This window comes from Peromyscus leucopus, chromosome 8b (genome assembly GCF_004664715.2).
Source record: "Peromyscus leucopus breed LL Stock chromosome 8b, UCI_PerLeu_2.1, whole genome shotgun sequence".
Taxonomy (NCBI): Eukaryota; Metazoa; Chordata; class Mammalia; order Rodentia; family Cricetidae; genus Peromyscus; species Peromyscus leucopus.
Genome location: NC_051086.1, coordinates 1,890,721 through 1,905,151, shown reverse-complemented (window position 1 = coordinate 1,905,151; position 14,431 = coordinate 1,890,721). Strand labels below are relative to the sequence as shown.

Here is a 14,431-nt window from a genome sequence, read left to right as displayed (position 1 = left end):
AAGCTTAACCAAAGGACAAGTTTGCACTGGAGAACGAGAAAGCTGTGGTTAGTGAAAACTCGGTGACTCTGCTGGACACTCGGCCCATGTTCAGCCGGGAGTCAACCGTGGCACTCTTTGGGGGCGCACGTGGTACCCTAGCTGCTCTAGCGTCTCAGTAAGGGATGATGCTCACCCATCAGCCGCCCCAACCTGGCTGTTGGTCCAAACCGCCCTCAGTTCCCGGCGATAAGACCTGGGTTCCGGAAATGACCCAGAAAGCCAGGCGCTAGAGGCCGATCTCTCGCCTCGTCCTTCTGACCATCCTCAAAGACTGTCAGCCACCTTTTGGAACTTGCCGCCTTCCGCTGAGAGGACATTGAAAACTAGTTCCTTCTGGGAGGCCGGATGTTTCTGCTTCTGTGGGACCACTTTCGGTGAGGCACTTCCGGTGTGGAAGCCTGGTGTTGAAGACTGCCTGATGGAGCTCTTAGGGCCCGAGGGAGGCCGGGCAGGCGGGAACTACTCTCTGTGGCTCACTTCGGAGTCAAGAAGCAGGAAGCTACCTCTGGTCCTCCCTGGTGGGCGCGCACGTCGCCGTGAGTGGCCAATCTAGTGTCCAGTGCTCGCTGGGAAATGTAGTTCCCTCCAAACTGTTACCGGGCAAGCACCTGGTGGCCGGGTGGGCGGGGGACAAGAGGAGACGCTACGGGAAGTTGGCCACACCAGGTCGACCTCGGTTTCCTTTGCAGCATTCCCGAGGGTTCAGGACCTCCTGGCATGCGCCCTGGGTGTGTCCGGTGCTGGTGTTCGCTCCTCTTTGACGCTCTCAGCGGAGCCTGCGTGCCGTGCTGTGCTTAGGTTCCACTTTACTAACCTCTATATTGTCATTGTATTTTTAAAAGAGTTTCCATTTCCCTACTCATTTTTGGCCTCTCACAGACTTTCTGACCTGGAACTCATGGCGGTCTCCTGCCTCAGCCTCCTGAGTGCAAGAAAAACAAGTGCAACCCACCAACTCTGCTCTTTCTTCACTCTTTCCGTACTCAGTTTATTCCCGGAGAAATACTGACGAAGTTTAGGACAATCTAGGGCACTGGTTGCTTTCCTCTGTTGTGGCGTTCGAATCCATGGGGAGAAAGCAAAGACTCAGACTCAACTCAAATTCAGATGAAATGAATTTATTCTCACCGCTAGCAGAAGGACTGCCGACTTAGAGGGATTAGGGTGGGGTTTTTAAGGCAGGCATCACAAAGGTATGCATTACAAATATCCATGGAATCCACAGCTGGGCAGGAAAATTGCTTTACTATATAGTAATAAAGAGACCATTCCGCCCCTTTCCCATAGCGATAAGCAGGGTTTACAGAAGCAATAGCAGCTGTTAATACCTCACAGCCCATTATCACATTCTGTTTGTTTGTTTTTTCAAGACCTGGGTTTCTCTGTGTAGCCCTGGCTGTCCTGGAACTCACTTTGTAGTCCAGGCTGGCCTCAAACTCAGAGACCGCCTGTTTCTGCCTCCTGAGTGCTGGGATTAAAGGTGTGCGCCACCACCGCCTGGCCTATTACCCTATTCTTACCTCATCTGAAAACCACTAGGATCTCCCAGGCATTCCAGAGCAAAAGGTCAGGGGCCCATAAGGGATGCCTGGCTCCATATTAAGTTTCGTTAGTCATCACAGGGGACCTGTGTAAATTATTGCTCAGATCCGAGCACTCCAATGACGGGAATAGAGCAGTTCATTTCTGGTTAAGCAAAAACACAGTGCCATCAGGTTAGGGCTGACTGTCACAGCCCCACACCTCCAGGAATGAAAGGACAGCCTCCAGCAGGATGTTGAACTTTTTCTTTTTAAATGTGCCAACACTAACAGCCAACTCACTCAACCATGGCTTAAAATACAGAGTATGAAAACTGGCAACAGAATGAGTAAACAGTAGAAAACATGTACGTGTGTGTTGTTGTTGTTGTTTTAAAAAAAGCCAGACATAATCCCAATGCTGGGGAGACAGACATAGGGGATTCCCTGGGGCTTGCAAGGCAGCCATCCTATTCTGCTTAGCCAGTTTCAGGCTAGCGAGAGATCCTGTGCAGAAAATCAAAAAAAGGATGGCATCTGAGGAATGATCTGAGGTTGATCTCTGCTCTCCATATGCCACATACATTTACACACACATGTACACCATCATGCAGACGGGCACACACCATACGCGTTCATGCACACACACAAAATTAATATTGTTACCCAGTAAAATATGTACAGCCTACCTTCAAAGCTATGGTTAAATCATTATATGTTAATGTAGTACAATACAATACAACCAATAAATAGAATAAATTAAAAGGCAAGTTACAAAACAGTATTTTGTAATGATAAGAATAGCAGCAGTCTGCCTAAAAGGAAGCTGATACATAATTCCCTTCAGGTATGAGATTTATTAGAATATAAGGGTCTCTGGGCCATGATTGGGCCTCGAGATGGAGGAAGAGTGTTGGAGATACAATACATGCAATGGAGAGCTAAATGTGCTGCCTTTAAAGGCATCACCTTCAAAACCCAGAGAGGTAAAAGTGAGAACTAAGCTGTTCAGTGGTAGTGCACACCTTTTAATCCCAGCTCTTGGGAGGCAGAGGCAGGTGGATCTCTGTGAGTCTGAGACCACCCTGGTCCATAGAGTTAAATTTCACTTTCTGCTTGCCAGTACTTTGCACACTCCCAAACTCCACCTCCCAGTGATGGCAGCTGGAGTCAAGGCTAGGAGTATCCAGGGTGATGATGTAACTTTAGAATCTTCGGACCGTCAGGCAGTAGGTGTGTTTTGTTTCCAAATCTCACACTCTTCATGTCAGAGAAGTTGAGGTTGGGGTAAGCAGTTGCTAGACCAGAATTCCAGAAACTGCAGGAAGAATAAGAACACCTGGCTGGGGGTGGGGATCTGTAGGCTTCTCTCAAGGTTCTCCCCATCGAAGGCAGAGGGATTTCACTGAGATTGTGGTAGGGGACAGGGACCCAATATACCAAGGCTACTACTTGCCTTGATCTAGGCACTTACCAGCATGTTCCTGAGCACCAGTCAGTTCTGGAACTACAGAGGGGGAAAGATGGAATAAAGGAAGTTCTAAGCATATCTATCGAGGAAGTCTGAATTATACTATCCCCACAAGGAAAGACAGGATTCTCCTGCTTAGGGCTCTGCATCCTAGGTTAGTTATAACCCATGGCCTCCCAGGCACCCTAGAGACTGAAGAGGTTACTTCAATAAACAAGGCAGACACAGGGACCAAACAGAGCTGTGGGGGCCTTTTATGACCTGTCTGGTGCCTCTGTCCTAGGTGTTTCCCCTCTTCTGAATAGTTCCCCCAGAGCAACAGATAAAGAACAATGACAGAATCTCTTGGTTGGCTTATATCTCCACCACCATACTTACAAATGAAGGCTTCCATTTCAGGAGAGATCTAAGTTTTCGTTTGTTGTTCTGAGAAAGAGTCTCATGTAGCTCAGGCGTGCCTTGAGCTTGCTGAGGCTGAAGGTAATCCTGAGGTTCTGATCCTCCAGCTTCCACTTCTGGATAAAGTACTATATCATAGTCCTGTGCGTTTCCACCATCCCATTTTAGGTAAGTGCTGGGAATCAAACCCTGGGCCTGTGGTATGCTAGGCCAACGCCCTCCCCATTTTGCCTCATCCACAGCACTAAATATTTCCATTTCAGAGCGCAGTGTTTCTAAAAAGAGAGAAACTGAGTTAGTGGAATGAGTTAGGTCAGAAAGAAGCTAGGCAGGGTCATAAAGGCTTTGGTAGATGGGGAAATGAATGGACAGGCTCTGGGCTGCGTGGATTCCATAGAGGAAGTGAGCAAGTGCTTCTCATCTCCCTCCAAGCTCACTCACCTGAAAAGTTCTGCATACTCTTCTCCATAAACTTTGATTTCTGGTAGAGCAGGTGGATCTTTTCTCTGACATCTGGAGGAGTGACCAGTGGCTCAGAGAGAGTCACCATCTTGGCCCTAGAGACAAGAGATTGTTGGCCAGAGAAGACAAGAGCAAGATGGAGCCTGAGTCCCTATGAGGTGACAGTAAGACCATCCCCACTAAACACACCCATCCCAGTTTGGGTGACACAAAGAAATCTTCCCTAGACTCAAAGTTCTGACACTGGCCCTCAATTTCAGCTGCAGATCAGCATTTCTGGGCCACTGTTATAAAAATCACAATGAGTTTAAATAACAGCCTTCAAATTGAGTTACTCTCGCTATCAGAATTCTCCGTCAAATTAATTACACTTCTCTACTATTTCTATTGAGAGAATAAAAGGGAAAGGGGGTACCACTTCACACCTGTTAGAATGGCCATTGTAACAGCAGTAAAACGATAACAGGAAATTACAAGTTGATGATGATGAGGATGTGGAGAAATTAGCACTGTGAGTGGGAATGCAAAATGGTGCTTCTACCGTGGGAAATAGTATGCAGATTCCTTAAAACTTTTAAATAGATGGACATACAGTGATTCTACTTGTAAGTGTAAAATCTGAGAAATTGAAAGCGGGTCTCAAGTAGCACTTGTATATCCCTGTTCATAACAACACCGTTCCCAACAACTCTCTAGCCCAAAGGTAGAAACAGTCTAAATTTTCATCAGTAAACGAATAGATAAGGAAGCTGTGATGTCTGTGTACAAAGGAGTGTCACTTGGCAATTAAAAGGAGTGGAATTCTGGTACATGCTACACCATGAACTGTGAAACATTATATTGAATGAAAGTAAGCCGAAGGCTAAAGGACAAAGTTTTTATGATTCTGCTAATGTGCAGTACTTAAAACAGCCAGACTAAGAAATTGGAAAAACAGAATGGTGGTTGCCAGGCAATAAGGGACCGAGGATGAGGAATGAGTGTTTAATGGTACAGAGTTCCTATGTGGGAAGATGAAAAGGTTCTGGAGGTGGACAGTGGTAGCATGTTCACACTAATATGAATGTATGAATATCAGTGCACTGCAGACATAAAATAGCTGAAATTTTATGTTATGCATATTTTACTGGAAAAATAATTTTAAAAAAACCACTAGCCGGGCGTTGGTGGTGCACGCCTTTAATCCCAGCACTCGGGAGGCAGAGCCAGGCGGATCTCTGTGAGTTCGAGGCCAGCCTGGGCTACCAAGTGAGCTCCAGGAAAGGCGCAAAGCTACACAGAGAAACCCTGTCTCGAAAAACCAAAAAAAAAAAAAAAAAACCACTAATGTCCAAGTCCCAACCCCAAGATTGAGACTTAATTGGTGTATCTGTGGCTTAGACACCAGCATTTTGTAAAGCTCCCAAGTAATGATGAGATGTAGCCTTTTCTATCTCATCTCTCTCTTCCCCTTGCCTGCTGGGCTTAGCCTACCTCCAAACTGATCCCCAAGGACTCCCCAAAAGTACTTGAGGCCAGAGGCAGTTCTTCAGGGGCCACTGTCATAAAGCAAATGGCATGGGATTTCATCCCATTCAAAAGGATGCAAAGAAGCATCTGTGTCCAGCAGGACTGGAATAAATCCCTTCTCAGTATTCCATTCATGCCCTGCACACTCCCACCTGGCCAAGCTCCCACACAAATCCAGGAAGGATGAGCTCAGGAAACTTAAGGAAACAGGAGTCCTCAATTACAGACCCAGGTCTTTCCTAGGACTGTCCCATCCAAATACTTCCTGCAAGACACCAAGGGGACACCATGGGACATCTGCAATGTGTACCTGTGCAACGTGACTCCAATGTCCTAGGAGAGAAAAGAGGGAAGCTCTCTGTTACCAGTCTCCAAGAGTCTGTGATTCCCAGGCTGCAAGCTGCTCTCTGGTCTTTCAAGGACTCCCAGTGGTAGGGTACCAACAAATAGGAACTTTCCTCCTTTATTGTAATTCTAATCACAAGGGTAGAAACCCTGCCAGAGCCTACTCTTCAACTGCATTGCAGTTTGTTTATCTTTTCTGGGCGATTCCAGGGGCATCCCAGATGCTGAGATATTCTGGGCTCGCAAGAGACCTTATCAAAGAGATGTGAACCCAAGAGGCATGGGTCAATTGAGACCAAGTCCCGTTCCAGGCCTCAACAGCCTTGCTTCCTGCCTTGGGCAGTGACAAGTCTGAATTTCCCACTGGGCACAGCAGGCGGGGAAAGGCCAAGCACACTCACACCCACCTGCATGAGCTTCCACTCTGGCTGGTCTTGCTTGGCCTCTAGTTCTCCAATAAGTTCATCCAGGAGGGCAATGTCTCGGAAAATTCGGGTGTCACATGTCTCTCGGACCTTGCCAATGGTCTGGCCTAGCTCCTGTAGCCAGGTCACAAAGAGTTGCTCTTGCTGCTCCAGGAATTGGTACAGCTTCTCAAACTGGCATGAAATCCTCTGCTGCTGGGTTTCTGTTTGTTTCTTGGGAACATAGAATCAGGAGATATATGGGTGTGTGCTGTGGGCTGGAAGTATATATCTAGGGATACCCTCAAAGCCCACCTCACAGAGATGGATGAGAGGCAGGCTTCCTCATTGTGAAGTTTGAATGAGAATGCCCCCCATAGGCTCATATATTTGAATGTTTGGTCCACAGTTGGTGGACCTGTTTGGGAAGGATTAGGAGGTGTGGTCTTGGGAGGAGGTGTGTCACTGAAATTGAGCTTTGAGGTTTCAAAAGCTTACACTGTTCCCAATTAGTTCTTGCTCTTTCTTGGCCTAATGCTTGTGACAAAGATGTAAGTTCTCAGCTACTGCTCCAGCACCATGCCTGCCTGCCTGCTGCCATGCTCCCCGCCATGATGGTCATGGACTCTAACCCTCTAGAACTGTGAGCCCCCAATTAAATGCTTTCTTTTATAAGTTGCCTTGGTCACGGTGTCTCTTCATAGCAATTATTTTTATTTTTATGTGAACAAACGTTTTGCCTGAATGCATGCATGCCCTCAGAAGTCCAAAGAGGGCTTCAGATCCTCTGGAACTGAAGTTAGGGGTGGCTGTGAGCCACCATTTAAGTGCTGTGACTTGAACTTGGGTCCTCTGCAAGAGCAACAAGTGCTCCTAACTGCTGAGCCATCTCTCCAGCCCCCATCTTCACAGCAATTTAAATGTAACCAAGATTCTCAGCCTCTTAGAGACCTGGGCTCCAGAACTGGGAGCAGTCTACATGGAACTTTCCAGAACAGACTGAGCAGAAAAGGGCTAGCTCTTGGGAAAATGTGCTGAATATGGTGCTAGCTTCAGTGATTCCCCCTCCAAAATTTCCATGTTGAAGTCCAAGTACCTCAGAACATGATTTTATCTGGAGGTAGGACACTTGTGGATTTATTTAGTTAAGATGAGGTCATTCTTCAAGGTTGTGGGGTACATGTCTTTAATCCCAGTACTTGGGAGGCAGAGGCAGGCAAATCTCTGAGTTTGAGGCCAGCCTGGTCTATAGAGCGAGTTCCAGGACAGCCAGGGCTACACAGAGAAACCCTGTCTAAAAAAAAAAAAAAGCAAACAACAAAAGAGGTCATTATAGTAGGTTGACATCCAGGCCATCCAGGAGTATATAATGAGATCTAGTCTCAAAAAGCCAAAAAATGGGGGCTGGGGGATTTATCTCAAGGATAAAACCCCTTCCTAGAAAATACAAATCCTAGGTCCTGTCCCTAGAACTGGGGGAAAAAACCCAAAAGTCAATAGTTTTTATAAAATTTATAAATAAAAATTCTGTTATTATTATTATTGTCATTCTAAGATGGGATCTCACTATGTAGCCCTGGCTAGCCTGGAACTTGTTATGTAGATCAGGCTGGCCTCAAACTTGTGGCAGTTTTCCTACCTTTTCCTCCTGAGTGCTAGGATTACAAGTGCATGTCAACATTACCAGATTTTTTGCTATGTGTGGGAGTCTAATGTAGCCCAGGCTGGTTTTGGACTTGCTGTGTTAATGATGAACTTGAATTGATCCTCCAACCTCTACCCTCCAAATGCTGAGGTCATCCGTGTGCCCCCACATCTAGTTTTTACCACACTGGGGATGGGACTTGGGGCCTCATTGTTCTGTGTTTCCTCTCTCCCGGCTGAGCTACATCTTCAGCTCCAACAATAATTCTATAAACAACACAGAGAGTTTTTGAAGTGACAGCTCTAGTCTCTCTGAACTGTTTGATTGTGAGAAGGAGAAAATGAGCAGCCCTTGGAGGTGGCCCTCTCCCCTGACAGGGAGCTGCAAGGATGAATGAGCTCACCTTAGACCTCCCTACCATCCCACTGAGAGCACCCCTGCTGCCCTGTGAGTCAGGGCAGGCCTCAGGGACCATTGCACATGCTCCCTCCTCTTTCCCGCAGGTGGAAAGGGGCAAGGACTGGCCGTGGGGACCCACCAGGAAGTTCTCTGTCTTCTTATCTCTCTGTAGTCTGTATTTCTCCACACATCCCCTCAGCTCCCTCAGACGCTCCAGCTGCTCCTGGATTTGCTCCTGGAGAAGAATACGCATGTAGATGCTTACTTTTGAATCCTGCCATTTTTTAGCTCATACCAGTCCTAAAGGGAAGAATCCACTCCTGGAAGCAGACCTGGGGCGCTGTAATTGGGAGCAAGAGGAGGGTTCTGGGAAAGAAATGGTGTGGATCCATCACCAAGGGGTCCCCACAGGGGGACCCTGGATCCATTCTCAAAACCAGTAACCTTGGACTTCTGAGAAATACGAATTATCAGTTCCTTCTTTGCTGTCCTAGTTTGTCTTGCGTTTTGACCATTTAGAGCCCAGGAATCCTGACTAACACACCCACATCCCAGAGGGTTGGATGAAGAACACAAGCAGAGACGTCTATGTGGGAGTGAACACCTACTTTATACTCCAGTGCAGCCTCCTCTATGGGACGCACTCGATGGCCTTGATGCTCCTGACTCAGCCTGCAGATGAGACATATGGGCTCCCTGTGGTCCTCACAGAAGAGCAGCTGCACCTGCTTCATGTGACGTGGGCACTGTGGTAGGGACTGGGGGCTCTGGTCTCCACAGCTCTTTCCTGCAAGTGAACCTTGGCACTGGGAGCATATGGGTGAGCATCTGCCTGGGGCCTTGGGATCCCCAGGAGCAATGGAGCAGCTGCAGGAACTTTGCACACAGGTACCACCATGCAGGTCTCCTTCCTGGGAGTGGCAAAGAGGACACGCAACCTTGTCCTGTGACCTTCCTGGAGACACAGCAGTGGAAAAAAATCTCCTCAGTGACAAACACAAGAGAGCAGCTGTTCATAGGTCACACACATTCTCAGTTAGAGCTGCCCACTTCCCAGCATGCTCTTCTCTGACTTCCTTCCAAATGAAGCTATAAACAGGCCACTGAGGCTGAGAGCTGAGGGCGAAGCTTTTCTGGGCTCTCGAATTCTCGGGCATTGATTCTGTGAGACACCTGTGGCCTTTCGCTGTAAATCCTATGCTTTCCCCCTTCCGTAGACACAGATCTAGTGGCTCATTTAAAAGAAAGCAAACCATGCTAACAACATTTGCTTTTGCATTTCAAACCGCCACAGATTGCCCACAACTCAAGCAAGAGCTCTTGGGGATGGTTACTGTGTGTCTCATTCATGGACAGGTCTTCACTCCCAGCAGAAAATCTGGCCAGAGAGTATGGCAAGCATTTGAAACATGTGTGTTGGGTGAATCCTCTGCTCCCATTCAAGAAATAAAAGCAAAGAAAGGAGCCTTACTTATAAAGCTAACAGGTGAATCTCACAGTGAAGACAACAGTTATGAAAGTTCTGCTCTAAGGCTATAGGCAATGCTTCTCTACATCAGAAACAACAGAAGACACAAGTAGAAAAAGAAACACACACAACAATCCATTAGCTCTTCCTTCCTCCTCCCTCCCAGCCCCAGGAATTTGCCTCACAATCAAACGTCATAGTGTTCCATAAGGACCCTTTCTCGTGACAGAATAAACTGTTTGCCTATACAGCTGCTCCTCCACCTCACTCCAAACAGATTCTCAGTCTCGTGTGCAGTTAGCAGAAGCCATTTGATCAAATTCTAGTCAAAGAGAAGTGAGTGAGAACAAATGACTTGTAGAAACCTTTAAAAACTTTCTCTACATCATGATGTCCCCTCTGTCCCTCCAAACTCTTGAGTAGAGCCGGGGGCTCATAACCTCTGAGGCTATGAATTTCAGGGGGAAAAAACTTGAAGCAGAAAAACAGCCCAGCAGAAGTTTAGTTGTGGTCACACAAATGACTCACATTTGTATGAAAGAGGAACAAGCTTCTGTATTATTCTTCTGAGCTGGTGGTTTCTATTTCTCACAGACAACATAATCCTGATGACTAATTTCCCAGTAAGAGGGTTTGGGGTCAACATCTTTCCCCCTCCCTGTTCAGAGAAAGGTGGTTAGCAGAATCTCTGCCCCAAGACTTACACTGTGGAGTCACAGTGGGAGAAGAATGTTTTAACCCACTCTTTAGATTCTTAACCTAGCCTGTGGCTCTATCGAGGACTTCTGGGAGCTCAGGCACCAACTGAGATTGGATGCAACCCTTTGTGCAAGATGGGTAAATGTGCATCCTCCTGGGCCCGGCCCACATTTGCGAAGGGACCCCTGGAGGCGGCCAGGTATCCCAGCAATATAAATGTGATAAGCATAAAAGGACATTCCCGAGAGCTGGGGAGGATACCTTTACAAGCTGTCGATCCTAAGGATGCTGGGTCTTCTGGGTTTGGGGCTGGTTTTTCACAAAGTGGCAAAGGCTCTTCTGGATCGCAGGGCGCACAGCACGTGCTGGCCGCCATCTTCCCCAAGCTCGCAGGGGCCTCTGGACTCCCAGTTCCATTTTCCTCCCAGGATGTAGTGCGTTTCTTCTCTCCAGTCAACGATGTTTTGGAAGGCATGTTCCTGAATGTTTCTTCATTGGGGACCATGGAAAGTTCTGGATTCCCTGAGCCCTTTTCTAGAGCCCCAGTAGGCCCTTCATTCAGGACGGCTGTTCTCATGGTAGTAGCGGCCAGGTGTGGATTCCCATTCGTTGTTTTCTCCGGAGTCAGAAGAGCTTCTGGAGTCGGGGGTTCTCCTTGGCCTGAGTAAGTGGTAATTTCAAGGCTTTTGGGTCGCTTCTTTCCTGAGGGCAGATACGCTTCAGCTTTCTTGCAATCCCTCTTCCCCGGGACATTGGTGCAGAGTCCCTGCAGCCTTCCCGCAGAGCTGGCATTCCTGCGGAGCTGGGCGCTTGCCCTGCTCTCCTTGTCCCCTGGGGGCTGGGTGGTGACCAGGTTTCTTCTATAGGGTGGTGCTGTGCCCCTGGCCCATGGCTTGGTCTGTGAGTCCAGGCTCTCAGGACCCCTTGGATCCCTCCTTTTGACCAGAGACTTCTTCTGGGACCCCTTCTCCACTTCAGACTGGCTGGGTGGCAGGCCATCTGATCCATCACCACTGTGCCTCATCCCATCACCTTCCAGGACATCTGGTACTTTCACACTCTTGGGCTTGTTCTCTCCAGAAGACTGGACAGGACCACCAATTCTATTTTCTTCAATTAAATGTTCTAGAAAGACAATCAGATAGAGGCATGAAGCTGTCCTACATTCAAGGCTGAGGCTGGAGGAAGGAAGAAAGAATCCTCAGAAGTTACTAAAAGGAAAAGCACAGAACATTCTAGACAACAGAGCTCAATTACACAGAATCATAAAATATAAAGTAAATAAGCTAGGCGGTGGTGGCACACACCTTTAATCCCAGCACTTGGGAGGCAGAGCCAGGGGAAAAAAACAAAAAAAAAAAAGGGGGGTTGGGGATTTAGCTCAGTGGTAGAGCGCTTGCCTGGCAAGCACAAGGCCCTGGGTTCGCTCCTTAGCTCCAGAAAACAAAAAACTATACACACACACACACACACACACACACACACACACATGCTGGCTTATTGTTATAGATGAATGTATGATTATAGATGTGAAAATTGATTTATAAAACAAAGCAATAAAGAAGAATTAAAGCAGACCAGCTCAGTGAGTAAAGGCACTTGCCAACGAGCTTGATGACTGAATTTGACCTCCAGAATCCACAAGGGGAAAGGAGAGACGCAATTCCTTCAAGCTGTCCTCTGACCTCTATATGTGTAACATGGCATGCTAACACTCACTTGTATATATGCAGACAGACACAAGTACATATATAAAATATAATTAAAATAAAAATTAATAAAGGAGGCTGGAGAGAGAGAGAGAGATGGTTCATCAGTTAAGAGCTCTGGAGTCTCTTCAAGAGGCCCCAGATTCAGTTCCCAGTGTCCACCTGTGGCTCACAACCGCCAGTAATTCCAGTTCTAGGGAATAGGATGCCCTCTTCTGGCCTTTGTGGAACCAGGCATGCAACTGGCGCACACACATACCTGCAGACAAAACACCCATACACATAAAATTAATTAATTAATAGGGACTTATAAATGAATCTTTTTCATTCATTACACAAGCTGAAGGAAATCCCAGGTCACAAAAATAAGTACAGAAGGCACTTGAAAACAATTTTGAATGGGTGTGGTGGTGCACATCTTCTAATTTCAGCACTCTGAACACAGAGGTAGGTGGATCTCTGTGAGTTTGAGGCCAGCCTGGTCTTCATAGTGAGGCCCTATCTAAAAACCAAAACCAAAAGAACAAAAATGGCAAGCAACCTTGCCTGAAATTTCAGAATATTGCTGTTTAAAAGGCTTAATTCCAAAGTCTACATAATGAAGATAATCTCTAATTAGCAACCTATGTTTTAATTTGAAGAAACTTTTCATTAAAAATAAAACCTGCTTAAATATGTTCGTAAAGTATGCTAAAGAAGAATTCTAAAGTGAAATTGGGCGCTTAATGAGATTTTCAGCCATGTTAGTATGGCTGGATTTCCAGGCCTTTCTGCCAACCTAATGTTTGTCTGGGCAGGTGTATTAATTGAAAAATGGAGTAAAGAATTCTGTAGGAACAGGTGTTCCAGCTCTGCCTGTCCTGATTCTGACCCAAAGTCAGAATATCCATTTTTATTTTTAAAGCCTTTAGGTGCCGAGGGAGCGTCAGTAAGCAGGCTACGAAGGGACAAGATGTGCTGGATTAACATTGCATTGGACAGCTGGATTGACATTGCAGTGGACAGCTGGATTGACATTGCAGTGGACAGCTGGATTGACATTGCAGTGGACAGCTGGATTGACATTGCAGTGGACAGCTGGATTGACATTGCAGTGGACAGTTGGATGGACATTGCAGTGGACAGGGGCTTCCTAGCCACTAAGCTAGAGAGCTTGGGTGTGAGCATTGCTTCCCTTCTCCGCCAGTAGCCAGCAGCCATCGTGGCTAGGAAGGGGCTTGGCCACTTACCTGGGTCTGTGGCCTTACGAAGCTCCTCTGCTAGTAGACGCTGGTTGGTGGCCCTCAGGATCTGCAGGGTCAGCCTTACAGCATACTTCTCCCCATAGTAGGCAAGCAGCAGGCTGGCCAGCTTAACTGGCCTGGCCATCTGCAGATGACCCCGGGGGATCCGGGAGTGGCCCTTCTCCAGGCTGGTGTTCTGCAGCTTGAACTTGAACTTCTCGAAGTCATAGGGCAGCAGCTCCTCCAGGGTGTTTAGCAGATGGTCACCAAGGGTCTTGGCCATGGTGCTGGCCAGGAGGGACTGCAGCCAGCTGCGAGCCTTCTGGCAGAAGATAAAGACCTGGAAGTTCAGAACAAGCAAGAAATAGCTTGTGAAATAACGGACAAGGCGCAGGAAACACCACAGGCTTTGGTGGGAACTGAGACTGACGACGAGGGCGTGTCCAGGGTCCGGCCTGCCACATCTGTTCTTTGAAGTTTCATAGGATTTCCAGTGGGGAGGGGTCTGCTTGGCCAGCCTATGCCCTGGTTGAACAAAAGGCAGGCTAGACTGGAAGGGGGATTTTGGGATTGGGATCCAGACCTTCCAACTGCTCTCTTGCTCTTTCTTGCTCTCAGGACCCCAGGATGATGGAAGAGAAGGAGAGAGGTGGCCTTGCTCGGAGTTGGCCCCTCTGGCCATCTGCTCTCTTTGGACTCTTGAGGTTTAGTTTATAGACCTTAAAGCCAGCAACGGGTGAAGGAACAGACAGCAATAAATCCTGATAGACTTTGCCTGGGCCTGCTCAAAAAAGCAGAGGAAGCCAGAAGGACAGTGGGATGCAGTTCCAATCTGTCTGTCCAGCAGCACAAAGTCCTCATGGTGACACTGAGGACCACCATTCTCATACTTCTGTCCCCACAGCTGACTTGGCCCTTGCTTCCTGAGCATCAGGATGGTTTTTTTCTGTACCCTCTGAAATGTATTTTCTAGGCACTTGCCAGGACGCTTGAGGTGCAAGGTTGGAGAGATGCAGGCATTCTTTGGCCCTGCAGTTGAGCCAGGATGAGCCTCTCAAAGTGGCTCCAAAGCCACTAGAGGATGCGGCCCCCCCCCCCCCCGGGGGGGCGGGAGGGGGGGGGCAGGGCACTGATCT

The 14,431-nt window shown here is 47.6% G+C and overlaps 1 protein-coding gene across 2 annotated transcripts; it reads right to left on the bottom strand.

The window, feature by feature from the left end:
- Positions 1-1,476: 1,476 nt before the first annotated feature.
- Mefv (MEFV innate immuity regulator, pyrin) lies at positions 1,477-13,697 on the bottom strand. 2 transcript variants are annotated; one of them, XM_037200605.1, is made up of 10 exons: positions 13,302-13,696; positions 10,625-11,488; positions 8,805-9,151; positions 8,336-8,431; positions 6,156-6,386; positions 5,714-5,736; positions 3,874-3,989; positions 3,412-3,707; positions 3,037-3,069; positions 1,477-2,880 (listed from the first exon to the last, which is right to left on the bottom strand). In XM_037200605.1, the coding sequence occupies exons 1-9, from the start codon at positions 13,576-13,578 to the stop codon at positions 3,058-3,060; spliced, it is 2,262 nt and encodes a 753-aa protein (XP_037056500.1). In that variant the 5' UTR covers positions 13,579-13,696; the 3' UTR covers positions 1,477-2,880; positions 3,037-3,057. The 2 variants fall into 2 exon arrangements, with proteins under 2 accessions (XP_037056500.1, XP_037056499.1); XM_037200604.1 differs by lacking the exons at positions 1,477-2,880; positions 3,037-3,069 and having other exon boundaries at positions 3,083-3,707; positions 13,302-13,697.
- Between the last annotated feature and the right edge of the window lie 734 nt (positions 13,698-14,431).